At 49.6% G+C, this 25,000-nt stretch overlaps 1 protein-coding gene across 1 annotated transcript; it reads left to right on the plus strand.

Moving 5' to 3' along the window:
• Positions 1–314: 314 nt before the first annotated feature.
• Positions 315–23,270, plus strand: tm9sf2 (transmembrane 9 superfamily member 2; the record flags this gene model as incomplete). The annotated part of the gene is given in 15 exon segments (XM_055930295.1): positions 315–408; positions 871–998; positions 6,967–7,096; positions 7,266–7,390; positions 7,809–7,920; positions 8,131–8,210; positions 8,294–8,402; positions 15,716–15,848; positions 16,564–16,683; positions 17,065–17,122; positions 17,484–17,643; positions 17,775–17,926; positions 19,895–20,006; positions 21,429–21,600; positions 21,977–23,270. Coding segments are annotated over 15 exon segments (1,753 nt in total), but the record flags the coding sequence as incomplete, so codon positions are not given.
• Positions 23,271–25,000: the final 1,730 nt, after the last annotated feature.

Below are 25,000 nucleotides of genomic sequence, written 5' to 3' on the forward strand. Positions count from 1 at the left end.
ATGTTCATCTTGTTGTTATGGGAACTCTCAGGGCATGTTCATCTTGTTGTTATGGGATGTCTTGTTGTTATGGGAACTCTCAGGGCATGTTCATCTTGTTATGGGCTGTCTTGTTGTTATGGGAACTCTCAGGGCATGTTCATCTTGTTATGGGCTGTCTTGTTGTTATGGGAACTCTCAGGGCAGGTTCATCTTGTTATGGGCTGTCTTGTTGTTATGGGAACTCTCAGGGCATGTTCATCTTGTTATGGGCTGTCTTGGTGTTGCTGAAACATAACGTTTGTCAACTCTTTTTCTCTCCTCGTATTCTTCAGGTTTGATTTCTGCGCTATCGACTCTGAGAAGCGCCCGTCTGAGAATTTGGGTCAGGTTTTGTTTGGCGAGAGAATTGAGCCCTCTCCCTACAAGGTGGGTGATGTACACACACACTTCAATATCCTGTTGGTATTACATTTCTAATCTCATTACAATGTTCTGCACCTTCATACCTCACCCTGAATGAACGACTCCCCCTTCACTCTGGTGTGTACTACCAGTACCTACATGCTAAATCAGGGATGGACAACTCTGATGGGGGTGGGGGCCACAAAAAATCTGAACTCATCATGAGGGGGCCGCAGTTGCTCGCGTGTCTGCGTAGCCACATCCATACCAACCCCGGATAACAAGTTTAGATAGCTTACCGCAAAATAAATTTAGCAATATGAAATATGTTAGTTGGCATGAGCTAATTGGCTGACCATCACTGACTGACATAACAAGAGAAAAACTGCTGATTCACAACAAAATTAGAAATGTCACCCTGTGTATTCTACTGTTCTACCTCTCAGCAGGAAGTTGAGTAAATCATTGTATGTCTGTGTGTTGAAGTTTGAGTTCAAGAAGAAGGTGGATTGTAAGCCGGTGTGTACTAAATCCTACAACACCAACAAGCCAGAGGACAAAGCCCACCTGGACTTTCTGAAGAAAGGCATGCTGCTCAACTACCAGCACCACTGGTAAGGTGTTCATACTGCTAACTACCAGCACCACTGGTAAGATATTCATACTGCTAACTACCAGCACCACTGGTTAGATATTCATACTGCTAACTACCAGCACCGCTGGTTAGATATTCATACTGCTAACTACCAGCACCACTGGTTAGATATTCAGACTGCTAACTACCAGCACCACTGGTAAGATATTCATACTGCTAACTACCAGCACCACTGGTTAGATATTCAGACTGCTAACTACCAGCACCACTGGTAAGATATTCATACTGATCAACTACCAGCACCACTGGTAAGATATTCATACTGCTAACTACCAGCACCACTGGTTAGATATTCACACTGCTAACTACCAGCACCACTGATTAGATATTCATACTGCTAACTACCAGCACCACTGGTTAGATATTCACACTGCTAACTACCAGCACCACTGGTTAGATATTCATACTGCTAACTACCAGCACCACTGGTTAGATATTCACACTGCTAACTACCAGCACCACTGGTTAGATATTCACACTGCTAACTACCAGCACCACTGGTTAGATATTCACACTGCTAACTACCAGCACCACTGGTTAGATATTCACACTGCTAACTACCAGCACCACTGGTTAGATATTCACACTGCTAACTACCAGCACCACTGATTAGATATTCATACTGCTAACTACCAGCACCACTGGTTAGATATTCATACTGATCAACTACCAGCACCACTGGTAAGATATTCATACTGCTAACTACCAGCACCACTGGTTAGATATTCATACTGCTAACTACCAGCACCACTGGTTAGATATTCATACTGCTAACTACCAGCACCACTGATTAGATATTCATACTGCTAACTAGCAGCACCACTGGTTAGATATTCACACTGCTAACTACCAGCACCACTGATTAGATATTCACACTGCTAACTACCAGCACCACTGATTAGATATTCATACTGCTAACTACCAGCACCACTGATTAGATATTCATACTGCTAACTACCAGCACCACTGGTTAGATATTCATACTGCTAACTACCAGCACCACTGGTAAGATATTCATACTGCTAATTACCAGCACCACTGGTTAGATATTCATACTGCTAACTACCAGCACCACTGGTTAGATATTCAGACTGGTTAGATATTCATACTGCTAACTACCAGCACCACTGGTTAGATATTCATACTGCTAACTACCAGCACCACTGATTAGATATTCATACTGCTAACTACCAGCACCACTGGTAAGGTATTCATACTGCTAACTACCAGCACCACTGGTAAGATATTCATACTGCTAACTACCAGCACCACTGGTTAGATATTCATACCGCTAACTACCAGCACCACTGGTAAGGTATTCATACTGCTAAACACCAGCACCACTGATTAGATATTCATACTGCTAACTACCAGCAACACTGGTAAGATATTCATACTGCTAACTACCAGCACCACTGATTAGATATTCATACTGCTAACTACCAGCACCACTGGTTAGATATTCATACTGCTCAACTACCAGCACCGCTGGTTAGATATTCATACTGCTCAACTACCAGCACCGCTGGTTAGATATTCATACTGCTCAACTACCAGCACCGCTGGTTAGATATTCATACTGCTAACTACCAGCACCACTGGTTAGATATTCATACTGCTAACTACCAGCACCACTGGTTAGATATTCATACTGCTAACTACCAGCACCACTGGTTAGATATTCATACTGCTAACTACCAGCACCACTGGTTAGATATTCATACTGCTAACTACCAGCACCACTGGTTAGATATTCATACTGCTAACTACCAGCACCACTGGTTAGATATTCATACTGCTAACTACCAGCACCACTGGTAAGATATTCATACTGCTAACTACCAGCACCACTGATTAGATATTCATACTGCTAACTACCAGCACCACTGATTAGATATTCATACTGCTAACTACCAGCACCACTGGTAAGATATTCATACTGCTAACTACCAGCACCACTGGTAAGATATTCATACTGCTAACTACCAGCACCACTGATTAGATATTCATACTGCTAACTACCAGCACCACTGATTAGATATTCATACTGCTAACTACCAGCACCACTGGTAAGATATTCATACTGCTAACTACCAGCACCACTGGTTAGATATTCATACTGCTCAACTACCAGCACCACTGGTAAGGTATTCATACTGCTCAACTACCAGCACCACTGGTAAGGTATTCATACTGCTAACTACCAGCACCACTGGTTAGATATTCATACTGCTAACTACCAGCACCACTGGTTAGATATTCATACTGCTAACTACCAGCACCACTGGTTAGATATTCATACTGCTAACTACCAGCACCACTGGTTAGATATTCATACTGCTAATTACCAGCACCACTGGTTAGATATTCACACTGCTAACTACCAGCACCACTGGTTAGATATTCAGACTGCTCAACGACCAGCACCACTGGTTAGATATTCATACTGCTAACTACCAGCACCACTGGTAAGATATTCATACTGCTAACTACCAGCACCACTGGTAAGATATTCATACTGCTAACTACCAGCACCACTGGTAAGGTATTCATACTGCTAACTACCAGCACCACTGGTTAGATATTCATACTGATCAACTACCAGCACCACTGGTAAGGTATTCATACTGCTAACTACCAGCACCACTGGTAAGATATTCATACTGCTAACTACCAGCACCACTGGTAAGATATTCATACTGATCAACTACCAGCACCACTGGTAAGGTATTCATAACTACCAGCACCACTGGTAAGGTATTCATACTGCTAACTACCAGCACCGCTGGTAAGATATTCATACTGCTCAACTACCAGCACCACTGGTAAGGTATTCATACTGCTAACTACCAGCACCACTGGTAAGGTATTCATACTGCTAACTACCAGCACCACTGGTAAGAGATTCATACTGCTAACTACCGGCACCGCTGGTTAGACGTTCAGGCTGCTCAGCCACCGGCACCGCTGGTTAGACGTTCAGGCTGCTCAGCCACCGGCACCGCTGGTTAGACGTTCAGGCTGCTCAGCCACCGGCACCGCTGGTTAGACGTTCAGGCTGCTCAGCCACCGGCACCGCTGGCTAGACGTTCAGGCTGCTCAGCCACCGGCACCGCTGGTTAGACGTTCAGGCTGCTCAGCCACCGGCACCGCTGGCTAGACGTTCAGGCTGCTCAGCCACCGGCACCGCTGGCTAGACGTTCAGGCTGCTCAGCCACCGGCACCGCTGGCTAGACGTTCAGGCTGCTCAGCCACCGGCACCGCTGGTTAGACGTTCAGGCTGCTCAGCCACCGGCACCGCTGGCTAGACGTTCAGGCTGCTCAGCCACCGGCACCGCTGGCTAGACGTTCAGGCTGCTCAGCCACCGGCACCGCTGGCTAGACGTTCAGGCTGCTCAGCCACCGGCACCGCTGGCTAGACGTTCAGGCTGCTCAGCCACCAGCACCGCTGGTTAGATATTCATTCTATGTTTTGTTCAACAGACACATATCTCATTTTCCTCTGAATTGAGATGTGAACACACATTTCCCAGACAGGAAGTCTAGAGTTCACAAGCTGGGATTCAACCCAACTTCAGACACCTGCACTGACTCATGTGGCCACTAGGTGGCGGGCTTGTATTGTCTTCTGACCCCATAGACACCACTGACACAATCCCAAATAGACCCCTGAACATTAGGTAGTTGTGGAGATCTGAGAGGATGTGATTGGTATTTTCCAGGGGTAGGCAACTAGATTAAACCTCGGACTGATTGTTGTCGGAGCGGATGGGAGGGTGGGCCAGAACATCGTCATGATAATCATTTGTGCACTGCAAATTGACCATAACTAAGCCCAAAAAGAGATTGCATTTGAAAATAAAAATGTTATACCATGGTTACATTGATACGATTAAATATATATTTTAAAAACATTTGGGCTGAATTCCTGGTGAGATGTCTGGTCTTTTTTGACCCAAATGTAAAAATCCAACAAAAAGACTAACTTTGGGGCCCCAAAACCCCCCTCCTGTTGCCGAGCCCTGGTATCAGATATATGGTGAAACCTCCTCCTAGCCTATCAGAGGACAGGGTGGAGTTATTACCATATAGCTTACACCTGTCAAATCCAATCAGATCTCTCTGTCTAGGGGTTTAGGGGTCGATTTGGGATTGGACCACTGTCTCAACCGCACACTGTCCTTAACCCTGTGTCTGCCTCCTGTAGGATAGTGGACAGCATGCTGTAACCCTGTGTCGGCCTCCTGTAGGATAGTGGACAACATGCTGTAACCCTGTGTCTGTCTCCTGTAGGATAGTGGACAACATGCTGTAACCCTGTGTCTGTCTCCTGTAGGATAGTGGACAACATGCTGTAACCCTGTGTCTACCTCCTGTAGGATAGTGGACAACATGCTGTAACCCTGTGTCTGTCTCCTGTAGGATAGTGGACAACATGCTGTAACCCTGTGTCTACCTCCTGTAGGATAGTGGACAACATGCTGTAACCCTGTGTCGGCCTCCTGTAGGATAGTGGACAACATGCTGTAACCCTGTGTCTGCCTCCTGTAGGATAGTGGACAACATGCTGTAACCCTGTGTCTGCCTCCTGTAGGATAGTGGACAACATGCTGTAACCCTGTGTCTGTCTCCTGTAGGATAGTGGACAACATGCTGTAACCCTGTGTCTGCCTCCTGTAGGATAGTGGACAACATGCTGTAACCCTGTGTCTGTCTCCTGTAGGATAGTGGACAACATGCTGTAACCCTGTGTCTACCTCCTGTAGGATAGTGGACAACATGCTGTAACCCTGTGTCTGTCTCCTGTAGGATAGTGGACAACATGCTGTAACCCTGTGTCTACCTCCTGTAGGATAGTGGACAACATGCTGTAACCCTGTGTCTGCCTCCTGTAGGATAGTGGACAACATGCTGTAACCCTGTGTCTGTCTCCTGTAGGATAGTGGACAACATGCTGTAACCCTGTGTCTGCCTCCTGTAGGATAGTGGACAACATGCTGTAACCCTGTGTCTGCCTCCTGTAGGATAGTGGACAACATGCTGTAACCCTGTGTCTGCCTCCTGTAGGATAGTGGACAACATGCTGTAACCCTGTGTCTGCCTCCTGTAGGATAGTGGACAACATGCTGTAACCCTGTGTCTGTCTCCTGTAGGATAGTGGACAACATGCTGTAACCCTGTGTCTACCTCCTGTAGGATAGTGGACAACATGCTGTAACCCTGTGTCTGTCTCCTGTAGGATAGTGGACAACATGCTGTAACCCTGTGTCTGCCTCCTGTAGGATAGTGGACAACATGCTGTAACCCTGTGTCTGCCTCCTGTAGGATAGTGGACAACATGCTGTAACCTTGTGTCTGCCTCCTGTAGGATAGTGGACAACATGCTGTAACCCTGTGTCTGCCTCCTGTAGGATAGTGGACAACATGCTGTAACCCTGTGTCTGCCTCCTGTAGGATAGTGGACAACATGCCGTAACCCTGTGTCTGCCTCCTGTAGGATAGTGGACAACATGCCGTAACCCTGTGTCTGCCTCCTGTAGGATATTGGACAACATGCTGTAACCCTGTGTCTGCCTCCTGTAGGATAGTGGACAACATGCTGTAACCCTGTGTCTGCCTCCTGTAGGATAGTGGACAACATGCTGTGACCCTGTGTCTGCCTCCTGTAGGATAGTGGACAACATGCTGTAACCCTGTGTCTACCTCCTGTAGGATAGTGGACAACATGCTGTAACCCTGTGTCTACCTCCTGTAGGATAGTGGACAACATGCTGTAACCCTGTGTCTACCTCCTGTAGGATAGTGGACAACATGCTGTAACCCTGTGTCTGCCTCCTGTAGGATAGTGGACAACATGCCGTAACCCTGTGTCTGCCTCCTGTAGGATAGTGGACAACATGCCGTAACCCTGTGTCTACCTCCTGTAGGATAGTGGACAACATGCCGGTGACCTGGTGTTATGATGTGGAGGACGGACAGAAGTTCTGTAACCCAGGGTTTCCCATCGGCTGCTACGTCACTGAGGCAGGACGACCCAAAGACGCCTGTGTTGTCAACGTGAGTCAATTCATATCCTGTGTGTGCAGGTTAGGCCTCTGAGTCGGGCCATTTTTAGTCAGTTAAACGTTTTTGCTAGATAGACATAACACATTAAGACATTATAAAGGCTTATAAACGTGCTTATAACACGTTATAAAGCGCATAACTAAGTGTTTCCTCGTTCCAGTCGGACTTTAAGGACAAAGACACATTCTATGTCTTCAACCATGTTGACATCACCATTCATTATCATGTGGTGGAGAACGAGGCTGCTGGGGCTAGACTGGTCGCTGCCAAGATGGAGCCCAAGAGGTAGGAGGTCAAACGGTCGCTCACTTAGAGGACAATCCTCACTGTCACTTAGTCATTCATTAATGTGAAGTTAGAATTCACCCCTTAGGGTTATCTAGGTCTTAACAATCCATTCTTTATTTCTCTAGTCTCCATGAAATGTTTATTCTTAGATAATGTGTGTTTCTACTCAAAGTAATGATGTCTCTCTTTTTAATTCACATCAAGTATTTATTTATTTTGACTTATTCTCTCCTCCTCCTTCCACCCTCCTCTCCTTCTCCTCTTCTTCCGCCTCCCCTCTTCCCCCCCTTTCTCCTCTCTTCCTCTTCCTGCTCTCCTCTCTTCCTCTCCTCTCCTCCTCTCTTCCTCCTCTCCTCTTCTCTTCCTCCTCTCCTCTTCTCTTCTCTTCCTCCTCTCTTCCTCCTCTACTCCAAAGCTATAAACACACCAAAGTGGAGGCCCCTGACTGTGCAGGAGGGCCCATGTACCTGAACAACAAGTTGAGTGGAGAGCTGAAGATCGGCTATACCTACTCTGTCCAGTTTGTGGTATGTTTCTAAACCCCATGACCATTGTAAATGTCTCTGTCTGTGTGACTGACTAGGTTCAGTCTCTGGTTTCCTACGTGCTGTAACGCCGGCTAGCCCACTGAGCTAAAGCCTAGACATAGTCTTAGGGAGCTAATGCGAGTCGTCAGGTCTCGGGACAGAGGTCATGTGTTCAGTGGGTGTAATATAAACGCTGGGTGTTGTATCTAGGAGGACAAGCACATCAGATGGGCGTCACGTTGGGACTACATTCTGGAGTCCATGCCCCACACCAACATTCAGTGGTTCAGGTGAGTCTCACGCACACATACACACACACACATACACACACCCCTTCTATCTGTAACTGTGTGTGTATTGTCTTGTCCCCCAGCATCATGAACTCTCTGGTGATCGTTCTCTTCCTGTCTGGTATGGTGGCTATGATCATGCTGAGGACTCTACATAAGGACATTGCCAGATACAACCAGATGGACTCTGTGGTGAGTCTGGTAAATCCTCCACAATAATCCAGCTGATTGGTTTCCCTTCAGGTCCCACGGTCCCAGTCCGCCATGTTGGTTTCCCTTCAGGTCCCACGGGCCCAGTCCGCCGTGTTGGTTTCCCTTCAGGTCCCACGGGCCCAGTCCGCCGTGTTGGTTTCCCTTCAGGTTCCGTGGGCCCAGTCCGCCATGTTGGTTTCCCTTCAGGTCCCGCGGTCCCAGTCCGCCATGTTGGTTTCCCTTCTGGTCCCACGGTCCCAGTCCGCCATGTTGGTTTCCCTTCTGGTCCCAGTCCGCCATGTTGGTTTCCCTTCGGGTCCCACGGTCCCAGTCCGCCATGTTGGTTTCCCTTCGGGTCCCACGGTCCCAGTCCGCCATGTTGGTTTCCCTTCTGGTCCCAGTCCGCCATGTTGGTTTCCCTTCGGGTCCCAGTCCGCCATGTTGGTTTCCCTTCGGGTCCCACGGTCCCAGTCCGCCATGTTGGTTTCCCTTCTGGTCCCAGTCCGCCATGTTGGTTTCCCTTCGGGTCCCAGTCCGCCATGTTGGTTTCCCTTCTGGTCCCACGGTCCCAGTCCGCCATGTTGGTTTCCCTTCTGGTCCCAGTCCGCCATGTTGGTTTCCCTTCGGGTCCCACGGTCCCAGTCCGCCATGTTGGTTTCCCTTCGGGTCCCACGGTCCCAGTCCGCCATGTTGGTTTCCCTTCTGGTCCCAGTCCGCCATGTTGGTTTCCCTTCGGGTCCCAGTCCGCCATGTTGGTTTCCCTTCGGGTCCCACGGTCCCAGTCCGCCATGTTGGTTTCCCTTCTGGTCCCAGTCCGCCATGTTGGTTTCCCTTCGGGTCCCAGTCCGCCATGTTGGTTTCCCTTCGGGTCCCACGGTCCCAGTCCGCCATGTTGGTTTGTGGGATGTGTCACATATGTGACACTGGCAAGGGTTATCTAGTACACACAGACTTGTCCCTGATGAGGAGTGACAGGGGTCTGGTCTACTGGTCCGGTACAGACACAAACACACAGACTTGTCCCTGATGAGGAGTGACAGGACAGCGGTCTGGTCTACTGGTCCGGTACAGACACAAACACACAGACTTGTCCCTGATAAGGAGTGACAGGGGTCTGGTCTACTGGTCCGGTACAGACACAAACACACAGAACCCCAACAACTAGCTCCAAGCTCTGATTGGCTCCAGCCAGCTGGTGGAGGCTTTGGTTATGACTTTGGGGTGTGTGTGTCCTTGTGTACTCTCCATCTACCCTCTCTCCATCTACCATCTCTCCTCTCCATCTACCATCTCCCCTCTCCATCTACCATCTCCCCTCTCCATCTACCATCTCCCCTCTCCATCTACCATCTCCCCTCTCCATCTACCCTCTCCATCTACCATCTCCATCTACCATCTCCCCTCTCCATCTACCATCTCCCCTCTCCATCTACCATCTCCCCTCTCCATCTACCATCTCCCCTCTCCATCTACCATCTCCCCTCTCCATCTACCATCTCCCCTCTCCATCTACCCTCTCCATCTACCATCTCCATCTACCATCTCCCCTCTCCATCTACCATCTCCCCTCTCCATCTACCATCTCCCCTCTCCATCTACCATCTCCCCTCTCCATCTACCATCTCCCCTCTCCATCTACCATCTCCCCTCTCCATCTACCATCTCCCCTCTCCATCTACCATCTCCCCTCTCCATCTACCATCTCCCCTCTCCATCTACCATCTCCCCTCTCCATCTACCATCTCCCCTCTCCATCTACCATCTCCCCTCTCCATCTACCATCTCCCCTCTCCATCTACCATCTCCCCTCTCCATCTACCATCTCCCCTCTCCATCTACCATCTCCCCTCTCCATCTACCATCTCCCCTCTCCATCTACCATCTCCCCTCTCCATCTACCATCTCCCCTCTCCATCTACCATCTCCCCTCTCCATCTACCATCTCCCCTCTCCATCTACCATCTCCCCTCTCCATCTACCATCTCTCCATCTACCATCTCTCCTCTCCATCTACCCTCTCTCCATCTACCATCTCTCCTCTCCATCTACCGTCTCCCCTCTCCATCTACCGTCTCCCCTCTCCATCTACCGTCTCTCCTCTCCATCTACCGTCTCCCCTCTCCATCTACCGTCTCTCCTCTCCATCTACCGTCTCCCCTCTCCATCTACCGTCTCCCCTCTCCATCTACCGTCTCCCCTCTCCATCTACCGTCTCCCCTCTCCATCTACCGTCTCCCCTCTCCATCTACCGTCTCCCCTCTCCATCTACCGTCTCCCCTCTCCATCTACCGTCTCCCCTCTCCATCTACCGTCTCTCCTCTCCATCTACCGTCTCTCCTCTCCATCTCCCCTCTCTCCTCTCCATCTACCCTCTCTCCATCTACCGTCTCTCCTCTCCATCTACCGTCTCTCCTCTCCATCTACCGTCTCCCCTCTCCATCTACCGTCTCCCCTCTCCATCTACCGTCTCCCCTCTCCATCTACCGTCTCTCCTCTCCATCTACCATCTCCCCTCTCCATCTCCCCTCTCCATCTCCCCTCTCCATCTACCCTCTCTCCATCTACCATCTCCCCTCTCCATCTACCCTCTCTCCTCTCCATCTACCCTCTCTCCATCTACCGTCTCTCCTCTCCATCTACCGTCTCTCCTCTCCATCTACCGTCTCCCCTCTCCATCTACCGTCTCCCCTCTCCATCTACCGTCTCCCCTCTCCATCTACCATCTCCCCTCTCCATCTACCCTCTCTCCATCTACCATCTCCCCTCTCCATCTACCCTCTCTCCTCTCCATCTACCCTCTCTCCATCTACCATCTCTCCTCTCCATCTACCGTCTCCCCTCTCCATCTACCGTCTCTCCTCTCCATCTACCGTCTCCCCTCTCCATCTACCGTCTCTCCTCTCCATCTACCGTCTCTCCTCTCCATCTACCGTCTCCCCTCTCCATCTACCGTCTCCCCTCTCCATCTACCGTCTCCCCTCTCCATCTACCGTCTCCCCTCTCCATCTACCGTCTCCCCTCTCCATCTACCGTCTCCCCTCTCCATCTACCGTCTCTCCTCTCCATCTACCGTCTCCCCTCTCCATCTACCGTCTCCCCTCTCCATCTACCATCTCCCCTCTCCATCTACCATCTCCCCTCTCCATCTACCATCTCCCCTCTCCATCTACCATCTCCCCTCTCCATCTACCATCTCCCCTCTCCATCTACCATCTCCCCTCTCCATCTACCATCTCCCCTCTCCATCTACCCTCTCCCCTCTCCATCTACCCTCTCTCCATCTACCATCTCCCCTCTCCATCTACCCTCTCTCCTCTCCATCTACCCTCTCTCCATCTACCATCTCTCCTCTCCATCTACCGTCTCCCCTCTCCATCTACCGTCTCCCCTCTCCATCTACCGTCTCTCCTCTCCATCTACCGTCTCCCCTCTCCATCTACCGTCTCCCCTCTCCATCTCCCCTCTCTCCTCTCCATCTACCCTCTCTCCATCTACCGTCTCTCCTCCATCTACCGTCTCCCCTCTCCATCTACCGTCTCTCCTCTCCATCTACCGTCTCTCCTCTCCATCTACCGTCTCCCCTCTCCATCTACCGTCTCCCCTCTCCATCTACCGTCTCCCCTCTCCATCTACCGTCTCCCCTCTCCATCTACCGTCTCCCCTCTCCATCTACCGTCTCCCCTCTCCATCTACCGTCTCCCCTCTCCATCTACCGTCTCCCCTCTCCATCTACCGTCTCCCCTCTCCATCTACCGTCTCCCCTCTCCATCTACCGTCTCCCCTCTCCATCTACCGTCTCTCCTCTCCATCTACCGTCTCCCCTCTCCATCTCCCCTCTCCATCTACCATCTCCCCTCTCCATCTACCATCTCCCCTCTCCATCTACCGTCTCCCCTCTCCATCTACCGTCTCCCCTCTCCATCTACCGTCTCCCCTCTCCATCTACCGTCTCCCCTCTCCATCTACCGTCTCCCCTCTCCATCTACCGTCTCCCCTCTCCATCTACCATCTCCCCTCTCCATCTACCCTCTCTCCATCTACCCTCTCTCCATCTACCATCTCCCCTCTCCATCTACCCTCTCTCCTCTCCATCTACCCTCTCTCCATCTACCATCTCTCCTCTCCATCTACCGTCTCCCCTCTCCATCTACCGTCTCCCCTCTCCATCTACCGTCTCTCCTCTCCATCTACCGTCTCTCCTCTCCATCTACCGTCTCCCCTCTCCATCTACCGTCTCCCCTCTCCATCTACCGTCTCCCCTCTCCATCTACCGTCTCCCCTCTCCATCTACCGTCTCCCCTCTCCATCTACCGTCTCCCCTCTCCATCTACCGTCTCTCCTCTCCATCTACCGTCTCCCCTCTCCATCTACCGTCTCCCCTCTCCATCTACCATCTCCCCTCTCCATCTACCATCTCCCCTCTCCATCTACCATCTCCCCTCTCCATCTACCATCTCCCCTCTCCATCTACCATCTCCCCTCTCCATCTACCATCTCCCCTCTCCATCTACCATCTCCCCTCTCCATCTACCCTCTCCCCTCTCCATCTACCCTCTCTCCATCTACCATCTCCCCTCTCCATCTACCCTCTCTCCTCTCCATCTACCCTCTCTCCATCTACCATCTCTCCTCTCCATCTACCGTCTCCCCTCTCCATCTACCGTCTCTCCTCTCCATCTACCGTCTCCCCTCTCCATCTACCGTCTCCCCTCTCCATCTCCCCTCTCTCCTCTCCATCTACCCTCTCTCCATCTACCGTCTCTCCTCTCCATCTACCGTCTCCCCTCTCCATCTACCGTCTCTCCTCTCCATCTACCGTCTCTCCTCTCCATCTACCGTCTCCCCTCTCCATCTACCGTCTCCCCTCTCCATCTACCGTCTCTCCTCTCCATCTACCGTCTCCCCTCTCCATCTACCGTCTCCCCTCTCCATCTACCGTCTCCCCTCTCCATCTACCATCTCCCCTCTCCATCTACCCTCTCTCCATCTACCCTCTCTCCATCTACCATCTCCCCTCTCCATCTACCCTCTCTCCTCTCCATCTACCCTCTCTCCATCTACCATCTCTCCTCTCCATCTACCGTCTCCCCTCTCCATCTACCGTCTCTCCTCTCCATCTACCGTCTCCCCTCTCCATCTACCGTCTCTCCTCTCCATCTACCGTCTCTCCTCTCCATCTACCGTCTCCCCTCTCCATCTACCGTCTCCCCTCTCCATCTACCGTCTCCCCTCTCCATCTACCGTCTCCCCTCTCCATCTACCGTCTCCCCTCTCCATCTACCGTCTCCCCTCTCCATCTACCGTCTCTCCTCTCCATCTACCGTCTCCCCTCTCCATCTACCGTCTCCCCTCTCCATCTACCATCTCCCCTCTCCATCTACCATCTCCCCTCTCCATCTACCATCTCCCCTCTCCATCTACCATCTCCCCTCTCCATCTACCATCTCCCCTCTCCATCTACCATCTCCCCTCTCCATCTACCATCTCCCCTCTCCATCTACCCTCTCCCCTCTCCATCTACCCTCTCTCCATCTACCATCTCCCCTCTCCATCTACCCTCTCTCCTCTCCATCTACCCTCTCTCCATCTACCATCTCTCCTCTCCATCTACCGTCTCCCCTCTCCATCTACCGTCTCTCCTCTCCATCTACCGTCTCCCCTCTCCATCTACCGTCTCCCCTCTCCATCTCCCCTCTCTCCTCTCCATCTACCCTCTCTCCATCTACCGTCTCTCCTCTCCATCTACCGTCTCCCCTCTCCATCTACCGTCTCTCCTCTCCATCTACCGTCTCTCCTCTCCATCTACCGTCTCCCCTCTCCATCTACCGTCTCCCCTCTCCATCTACCGTCTCTCCTCTCCATCTACCGTCTCCCCTCTCCATCTACCGTCTCCCCTCTCCATCTACCGTCTCCCCTCTCCATCTACCGTCTCCCCTCTCCATCTACCGTCTCCCCTCTCCATCTACCGTCTCCCCTCTCCATCTACCGTCTCCCCTCTCCATCTACCGTCTCTCCTCTCCATCTACCGTCTCCCCTCTCCATCTCCCCTCTCCATCTACCATCTCCCCTCTCCATCTACCATCTCCCCTCTCCATCTACCATCTCCCCTCTCCATCTACCATCTCCCCTCTCCATCTACCATCTTTACATCTACCATCTCCCCTCTCCATCTACCATCTCCCCTCTCCATCTACCATCTCCCCTCTCCATCTACCCTCTCTCCATCTACCATCTCCCCTCTCCATCTACCCTCTCTCCTCTCCATCTACCCTCTCTCCATCTACCGTCTCTCCTCTCCATCTACCGTCTCCCCTCTCCATCTACCGTCTCCCCTCTCCATCTACCGTCTCTCCTCTCCATCTACCGTCTCTCCTCTCCATCTACCGTCTCCCCTCTCCATCTACCGTCTCCCCTCTCCATCTACCGTCTCCCCTCTCCATCTACCGTCTCCCCTCTCCATCTACCGTCTCCCCTCTCCATCTACCGTCTCCCCTCTCCATCTACCGTCTCCCCTCTCCATCTACCGTCTCCCCTCTCCATCTACCGTCTCCCCTCTCCATCTACCGTCTCCCCTCTCCATCTACCGTCTCCCCTCTCCATCTACCGTCTCCCCTCTCCATCTACCGTCTCCCCTCTCCATCTACCCTCTCCCCTCTCCATCTACCCTCTCCATCTACCCTCTCCATCTACCCTCTCCATCTCTCCATCTACCCTCTCCATCTACCCTCTCCATCTCTCCATCTACCCTCTCCATCTACCCTCTCTCCTCTCCATCTCTCCATCTCCAGGAAAACTGACAGCAGATGTTCTCTAGGAAGGGTTGTAGGGGTCACTAGGGGTGACATGTATCTATATTACCCCCCCACCAGCACCCCTCACACCCCGACCCCCTCCCCTACAAGTATTGTAGTCTCTGTCTCTCTCTGTCTGAGATCAGTCATTATTTCAGCAGCTCTGTCCCTTCAGCCCCTCCCCTAGCGATCAGACTCCCTTCAGCCCCTCCCCCTAGTGATCAGACTGACAGGTAGCGTCACCGCGGCGACCAGCCTGCTCGTGTTCCAACCCTCTGAAGTCTATCACCGCTAATTGACAGTAGGGACCCCACTCCCTCATCTTCTCCCCCCTGTTATTTCCTGCTGGGTGACCCACTCACACCCTCCCTGTCCTCTCCTTGCTTGGCCTGAACATTCTTGCTGTTTTGTGATGGTCTTTTTATAGTGAGAGATGTGGTGATGTTGTTACATACGACAAATACACTTGAAAGTGAAACTAAGTGACAGTCTCCCCTCCTCCCTCTCTGCTGGTGGTGTCAGGAAGATGCCCAGGAGGAATTTGGCTGGAAGCTGGTCCATGGAGACGTCTTCCGGCCTCCCAGGAAAGGCATGCTCCTCTCTGTCTTTCTGGGATCAGGAACTCAGATCTTCATCATGATTTTCGTCACTCTCTGTGAGTTCTAGTATCTACAACTCTGTGTTTCTGTCTACCTGTTTGTTGACTTGTAGGAATACAAAAAAAAACTTCTACACCTGTCCAGACCCTTTATTTGTCATTACCCAAAAACAAATTAGCAAGGTAGCATATTGTAGAGAGGAAGTAGTTGGTACTCAGTTACTTCTACTCTGAGAGTAGGACTAGTGTTTCACTTATTTACTGTATTCACTGACCATCTTAGTTATTTAATGTATTAACTGACAATCTTAGTTATTTAATGTATTAACTGTCAGTCATCTTAGTTATTTCATGTATTCACTGACAGTCATCTTAGTTATTTCATGTATTCGCTGACAGTCATCTTAGTTATTTCATGTATTCACTGACAGTCATCTTGGTTATTTCATGTATTCACTGACAGTCATCTTAGTTATTTCATGTATTCACTGACAGTCATCTTAGTTATTTAATGTATTCACTGTCAGTCATCTTAGTTATTTCATGTATTCACTGACAGTCATCTTAGTTATTTAATGTATTCACTGTCAGTCATCTTAGTTATTTTGTGTATTCACTGACAGTCATCTTAGTTATTTAATGTATTCACTGACAGTCATTTCATGTATTCAGTATCAGAAAAGGACCAACACAATAGTAGCACACAGTTCAGTCAAAACCAATCGTGTGTTTTTATTTTGTAATCCATATACATTGTGTTCCCCTTGTCCAGTCTTTGCCTGCCTGGGCTTCCTGTCCCCGGCTAACCGCGGAGCCCTGATGACGTGCGCCGTGGTGCTCTGGGTCCTACTGGGCACACCAGCCGGCTACGTGGCTGCCCGCTTCTACAAGTGTAAGTGAACATTTGAGGGGGAAAGGGTCACGACCCCAACGACCCCAACTTGACCCTGAACAGTCGACCAGTCACGACCCAACTGTGCTGGAGGGTAGCTCGTTAGGCCCAATCAGTGTCACCTGGGGGGGGGTGATAGTGGTCTCTGTGTCAATTACTGGTTCAGTGTTGTGTAGAGGCCTGTAGCAGTAGGGGTCCCCCCCCACCCTCCCTAGCAACCTGCTCTATGGCCTGAATCCTGCCTCCCTGCTGAAGGCTATATGCCTCAACACCTTGGAAGTAAAGAAAGAAGTTTGAATTTCCAAGAAACGTCTGTTTGTCTTCCAAGAGTTGCTGACTGTTTCTCCTCCGTCTGCTCTCTCTCTCTCTGTGATGTCACAGCCTTTGGTGGGGAGAAATGGAAGACTAACGTCCTGCTGACTTGCTTCCTGTGTCCTGGGTGAGTCTGACTTTACATTGGTTGAGGAGATGGACATTAGTTTGTGGTTACGTTCAGGGTTGATAGTTGACGTCTGTTGGTCTGTCTCTGTGTTCAGGGTCGATGGCTGACGTCTGTCTCTGTGTTCAGGGTTGATAGCTGACGTCTGTTGGTCTGTCTCTGTGTTCAGGGTTGATGGCTGACGTCTGTCTCTGTGTTCAGGGTCGATGGCTGACGTCTGTCTCTGTGTTCAGGGTCGATGGCTGACGTCTGTCTCTGTGTTCAGGGTCGATGGCTGACGTCTGTCTCTGTGTTCAGGGTCGATGGCTGACGTCTGTCTCTGTGTTCAGGGTCGATGGCTGACGTCTGTCTCTGTGTTCAGGGTTGTGTTTGCTGATTTCTTCGTGATGAATCTGATCCTGTGGGGAGAGGGCTCCTCTGCAGCCATGCCCTTTGGCACCCTGGTGGCCATCTTGGCTCTGTGGTTCTGCATCTCTGTCCCCCTCACCTTCATAGGGGCCTACTTTGGCTTCAAGAAGACCGTGAGTACGAACACACGTCAACATGTGAATACATTCAAACATACTCTCTGTCACACACACACACACAAGTCTGTGTTTATATCATACCTCTCATACTCCCTCCCCTCTGTCGTGTGATTGGTGCATTTCAGGGGATTGAGCACCCTGTGCGGACCAATCAGATCCCTCGTCAGATCCCGGAGCAGTCGTTCTACACCAGATCTCTCCCGGGGATCGTCATGGGGGGGATCCTCCCGTTCGGCTGTATCTTCATCCAGCTCTTCTTCATCCTCAACAGCATCTGGTGCGTCTCTCAGCTACCCTGCAGACGCTGCTGCTCTGTTTTGGGACTGCTACACTAGCAGCTTATCGTGAAGGCAGAACGAGTCGGGGAGGTTAAAGGTGAACGGGCAGGGATGGTAGAGCAGTGGGTTATCTTTCTGATGTATGATTGTGTCTCACCAGATGGTAGAGCAGTGGGTTATCTTTATGATGTATGGTTGTGTCTCACCAGATGGTAGAGCAGTGGGTTATCTTTATGATGTATGGTTGTGTCTCACCAGATGGTAGAGCAGTGGGTTATCTTTATGATGTATGGTTGTGTCTCACCAGATGGTAGAGCAGTGGGTTATCTTTATGATGTATGGTTGTGTCTCACCAGATGGTAGAGCAGTGGGTTATCTTTATGATGTATGGTTGTGTCTCACCAGATGGTAGAGCAGTGGGTTATCTTTATGATGTGTGGTTGTGTCTCACCAGATGGTAGAGCAGTGGGTTATCTTTATGATGTTTGGTTGTGTCTCACCAGATGGTAGAGCAGTGGGTTATCTTTATGATGTATGGTTGTGTCTCACCAGATGGTAGAGCAGTGGGTTATCTTTATGATGTATGGTTGTGTCTCACCAGATGGTAGAGCAGTGGGTTATCTTTATGATGTATGGTTGTGTCTCACCAGATGGTAGAGCAGTGGGTTATCTTTATGATGTATGGTTGTGTCTCACCAGATGGTAGAGCAGTGGGTTATCTTTATGATGTATGGTTGTGTCTCACCAGATGGTAGAGCAGTGGGTTATCTTTATGATGTGTGGTTGTGTCTCACCAGATGGTAGAGCAGTGGGTTATCTTTATGATGTATGGTTGTCTCACCAGATGGTAGAGCAGTGGGTTATCTTTATGATGTAGGGTTGTGTCTCACCAGATGGTAGAGCAGTGGGTTATCTTTATGATGTATGGTTGTGTCTCACCAGATGGTAGAGCAGTGGGTTATCTTTATGATGTATGGTTGTGTCTCACCAGATGGTAGAGCAGTGGGTTATCTTTATGATGTATGGTTGTCTCACCAGATGGTAGAGCAGTGGGTTATCTTTATGATGTTTGGTTGTGTCTCACCAGATGGTAGAGCAGTGGGTTATCTTTATGATGTATGGTTGTGTCTCATTAGATGGTAGAGCAGTGGGTTATCTTTATGATGTATGGTTGTGTCTCATTAGATGGTAGAGCAGTGGGTTATCTTTATGATGTATGGTTGTGTCTCACCAGATGGTAGAGCAGTGGGTTATCTTTATGATGTATGGTTGTCTCACCAGATGGTAGAGCAGTGGGTTATCTTTATGATGTTTGGTTGTGTCTCACCAGATGGTAGAGCAGTGGGTTATCTTTATGATGTATGGTTGTGTCTCACCAGATGGTAGAGCAGTGGGTTATCTTTATGATGTGTGGTTGTGTCTCACCAGATGGTAGAGCAGTGGGTTATCTTTATGATGTATGGTTGTGTCTCACCAGATGGTAGAGCAGTGGGTTATCTTTATGATGTATGGTTGTGTCTCACCAGATGGTAGAGCAGTGGGTTATCTTTATGATGTATGGTTGTGTCTCACCAGATGGTAGAGCAGTGGGTTATCTTTATGATGTATGGTTGTGTCTCACCAGATGGTAGAGCAGTGGGTTATCTTTATGATGTATGGTTGTGTCTCACCAGATGGTAGAGCAGTGGGTTATCTTTATGATGTATGGTTGTGTCTCATTAGATGGTAGAGCAGTGGGTTATCTTTATGATGTATGGTTGTGTCTCATTAGATGGTAGAGCAGTGGGTTATCTTTATGATGTATGGTTGTGTCTCATTAGATGGTAGAGCAGTGGGTTATCTTTATGATGTATGGTTGTGTCTCACCAGATGGTAGAGCAGTGGGTTATCTTTATGATGTATGGTTGTGTCTCATTAGATGGTAGAGCAGTGGGTTATCTTTATGATGTATGGTTGTCTCACACCAGGTCTCACCAGATGTACTACATGTTTGGTTTCCTGTTTCTGGTGTTCATCATCCTGGTAATCACCTGCTCTGAGGCCACCATCCTACTCTGCTACTTCCACCTCTGTGCTGAGGTAAGACACCACACACACACCATCCTACTCTGCTACTTCCACCTCTGTGCTGAGGTAAGACACCACACACACACCATCCTACTCTGCTACTTCCTCCTCTGTGCTGAGGTAAGACACCACACACACACCATCCTACTCTGCTACTTCCACCTCTGTGCTGAGGTAAGACACCACACACACACACCATCCTACTCTGCTAATTCCACCTCTGTGCTGAGGTAAGACACCACACACACACCATCCTACTCTGCTACTTCCTCCTCTGTGCTGAGGTAAGACACCCCACACACACCATCCTACTCTGCTACTTCCACCTCTGTGCTGAGGTAAGACACCACACACACACCATCCTACTCTGCTACTTCCTCCTCTGTGCTGAGGTAAGACACCACACACACCATCCTACTCTGCTACTTCCTCCTCTGTGCTGAGGTAAGACACCACACACACCATCCTACTCTGCTACTTCCTCCTCTGTGCTGAGGTAAGACACCACACACACACACCATCCTACTCTGCTACTTCCTCCTCTGTGCTGAGGTAAGACACCACACACACACACCATCCTACTCTGCTACTTCCTCCTCTGTGCTGAGGTAAGACACCACACACACCATCCTACTCTGCTACTTCCTCCTCTGTGCTGAGGTAAGACACCACACACACCATCCTACTCTGCTACTTCCTCCTCTGTGCTGAGGTAAGACACCACACACACCATCCTACTCTGCTACTTCCTCCTCTGTGCTGAGGTAAGACACCACACACACCATCCTACTCTGCTACTTCCTCCTCTGTGCTGAGGTAAGACACCACACACACACCATCCTACTCTGCTACTTCCTCCTCTGTGCTGAGGTAAGACACCACACACACACCATCCTACTCTGCTACTTCCTCCTCTGTGCTGAGGTAAGACACCACACACACACCATCCTACTCTGCTACTTCCTCCTCTGTGCTGAGGTAAGACACCACACACACCATCCTACTCTGCTACTTCCTCCTCTGTGCTGAGGTAAGACACCACACACACCATCCTACTCTGCTACTTCCTCCTCTGTGCTGAGTTATGACCATCTGAGTATTTCCTGGTCGGGTCATGTGACCAATGACAATAGTGCCCTTAATGACGAGGATGAAGGGACTGTTTCTCAAATCCTCTTTCCTTGATTCCTAACAGCTTCTCTCTTTGAAAGAGAAGATCCTAAACAAGGGACCTGGAACCTCCTTCTCCAATACGGTTGAGAGGGAGAGGAGACGGGATGAAAGGAATAACAGGAAGTTTAATTAAGGGAGCGATACGTTCATTCTCTCCATCAGGACTACCACTGGCGTTCCTTCCTGACCAGTGGTCTTGTCTTAGTAAAGATGTTATAAACACAGAGATATCTAACTGTTCTCTCTGTCTCTCTCCGTCAGGACTACCACTGGCAGTGGCGTTCCTTCCTGACCAGTGGTTTCACGGCCGTCTACTTCCTGGTCTATGCCATCCACTACTTCTTCTCCAAGCTCCAGATCACAGGATTGGCTAGCACCATCCTCTACTTTGGTTACACCATGATCATGGCTCTCATCTTCTTCTTATTCACAGGTAGGTAGCTGGGGGGGGGTGGTGCATCAGACTGTAGCTTGCCTTGAAGAGGATGGACCAGGTCAGAGGGCAGAGGTTATCCTCATTAGTCCAGTTCAATGGACTGGACCAAATAGGACTGGGCTTCCTCCCACCCTGCCTGTTATGCTGCCTTTCTGGGGTTTAGGTTGAGGTGCAGCTCTACTTGTTTTCACACACACACACACACACAGTCGGATGGTGTGTGTGTGTGTGTGTGTGTGTGTGTGGCGTCTGTTGTCGTATCAATGAGTTTCCTAGACAGCAGGATGTGGGATTGACAAATGGTCCGGGGAAAGTGTGATTTTCATGTTTTCTCTCTTTCTGTCAGTTAAATGTCCGTCTCTCTCTCCATCAGGAACGATTGGATTCTTTGCCTGTTTCTGGTTCGTCACCAAGATCTACAGCGTAGTGAAGGTGGACTGAGTAGTTAACCAAACCAATGGATTTCCTGTCTACTCTCCCACGCCCCCTCCACCCTCACCCTCCCCCCTCACCCTCCCTGGGCTGGAGGGACACTATTGTTACGTTACACCCTGACTGCGTACGGTGACCAGGGCCCACTGGTCTGAATGGGGTGCCGTTTGGAACACAACCCTTGTCTACTGTGTGGAAGACGCATTTTTGTCAGAGCAGCAAGACCCCGTGTGTGTGTGTGTGTGTGTGTGTGTGTGTGTGTGTGTGTGTGTGTGTACACACATCTATACATAATGTAGTCTGGAGTGCAGGACATGAAATCCCTGTTGGGTCCAGATCCTACTGCACATCAATGAAACACCCCTTACTTACCTCTGACAAATGCAAATAGGAAATCTACACGCTAGTGACTGTTTGAATACCCACTGCTCCAGGTTTGCTAGTAGACCCCCCCCCCCCCCCCCCCCCCCCGTTACAGTTAGTGCGCCAACGCGGACAGGAACTACGGTGGGTTTACGTTGTCATTCAAACTATTAATTAATAGTGTTGGACAATATGATTGTAAATAACTACTTTTTCCCCCTAATGCTGATGAATGATTTGGGGTCGTAATAAACTTAAAATGTGAGTTGGAATTCCTCCTCTGACCCCTGTTCTGGGCTGGTAGAGTAGTTGGTTGAGTCCCAAAGGGCACTCTAGTCTGCACTACAAAAGTAGTCTGCACTATGTAGGGAATAGGGTGCGATTTGGGATTAGTCCATTTTCTCTGGGTTTTGTTTTATTTTGTATTATAAATGCTTGAGTATTAATCAACTGGTCTGTTATTTAACTTTATATTCCAATTACATTTTTTCTGTCTTTTTATTTTTGCCACAAAGACACGTGCCTCATCAGTAGTTCATTTTATTTGCAAAAACCAACAGTTTGGGATTTTGTGAAAGGAATCATCGACCTTTATGTCCCAAATGGCACCCTATTCCCTATGTAGTGCACTACCCTTGATCAGGGGCTCGGGTCTAAAGTAGTGCACTACATAGGGAGTAGGGTGCCATTTGGGACAACATCCATCAATTATGTGGGGATCTGATACTTATATCCTTTCAGTGTAAATATAAATGATAATAGTTTCATTAGTCTGACCGAGCATCTGGGTTCCTTCACTGGTTTGAAATTATGTAATTATGATCTGAAAAATGAGAAATGGTAGAAAATGTCAAATAAAACATTTTCCTGTTGTGTGTTGTTTTCCTGTGTCTCAATAACATAGCCAGTGTAAAGCACTGAACAACACAGTCAAGTGAGGTCGATACATTGAACCGGGGCTGAGGAGAGGCCCTGCTGTGGTGCCCACTAAGCTCAGGATGACCTAAAGGTCACGTAAAGGCAAGACCTTCTGTTCAATTCGCTGACATTTGTGAGACGGGATCGACGGTGAAGTTCCCCCACAGAGCCAGAGCACCTCATTGCTGACGGAGGCTTGGTCAAAAATGGTCACAGTGGTCAGGCTGGTTATAATGATTACAGTGGTCAGGCTGGTTATATTGGTCACAGTGGTCAGGCTGGTTATGATGGTCACAGTGGTCAGGCTGGTTATATTGGTCACAGTGGTCAGGCTGATTATGATGATCACAGTGGTCAGGCTGATTATATTGGTCACAGTGGTCAGGCTGGTTATGATGATCACAGCGGTCAGGCTGGTTATAATGATCACAGTGGTCAGGCTGTTTATAATGATTACAGCGGTCAGGCTGGTTATAATGATCACGGCGGTCAGGCTAGATATAATGATCACAGCGGTCAGGCTGGTTATAATGATCACAGCGGTCAGGCTGGTTATAATGATCACAGCGGTCAGGCTGGTTATAATGATCACAGCGGTCAGGCTGATTATAATGATCACAGCGGTCAGGCTGGTTATAATGATCACAGCGGTCAGGCTGGTTATAATGATCACAGCGGTCAGGCTGGTTATAATGATCACAGCGGTCAGGCTGGTTGTGATGGTCAGGCTGGTTATGATGATCACAGCGGTCAGGCTGGTTATAATGATCACAGCGGTCAGGCTGGTTATAATGATCACAGCGGTCAGGCTGGTTATAATGATCACAGCGGTCAGGCTGGTTATAATGATCACAGCGGTCAGGCTGGTTATAATGATCACAGCGGTCAGGCTGGTTGTGATGGTCAGGCTGGTTATGATGATCACAGCGGTCAGGCTGGTTATAATGATCACAGCGGTCAGGCTGGTTATAATGATCACAGCGGTCAGGCTGGTTATAATGATCACAGCTGTCAGGCTGGTTATAATGATCACAGTGGTCAGGCTGGTTATAATGATCACAGCGGTCAGGCTGGTTATAATGATCACAGCGGTCAGGCTGGTTATAATGATCACAGCGGTCAGGCTGGTTATAATGATCCCAGTGGTCAGCTTGGTTATAATGATCACATCGTTCAGGCTGGTTATAATGATCACAGTGGTCAGGCTGGTTATAATGATCACAGCGGTCAGGCTGGTTATAATGATCACAGCGTTCAGGCTGGTTATAATGATCACAGCGGTCAGGCTGGTTAGGTGTGCTTTAGGTAGTTTTCTAGGGAGGGGGGGTTAGGAGTACAAAGCTGTTTGGGAGACAGACACCCACACTGCTTCAGTTTCTATCTCACAGACAGACACCCACACTGCTTCAGTTTCTATCTCACAGACACCCACACTGCTTCAGTTTCTATCTCACAGACAGACACCCACACTGCTTCAGTTTCTATCTCACAGACAGACACCCACACTGCTTCAGTTTCTATCTCACAGACAGACACCCACACTGCTTCAGTTTCTATCTCACAGACAGACACCCACACTGCTTCAGTTTCTATCTCACAGACAGACACCCACACTGCTTCAGTTTCTATCTCACAGACAGACACCCACACTGCTTCAGTTTCTATCTCACAGACACCCACACTG

Source organism: Salvelinus fontinalis, chromosome 7 (assembly GCF_029448725.1).
Source record: "Salvelinus fontinalis isolate EN_2023a chromosome 7, ASM2944872v1, whole genome shotgun sequence".
Lineage (NCBI taxonomy): Eukaryota > Metazoa > Chordata > Actinopteri > Salmoniformes > Salmonidae > Salvelinus > Salvelinus fontinalis.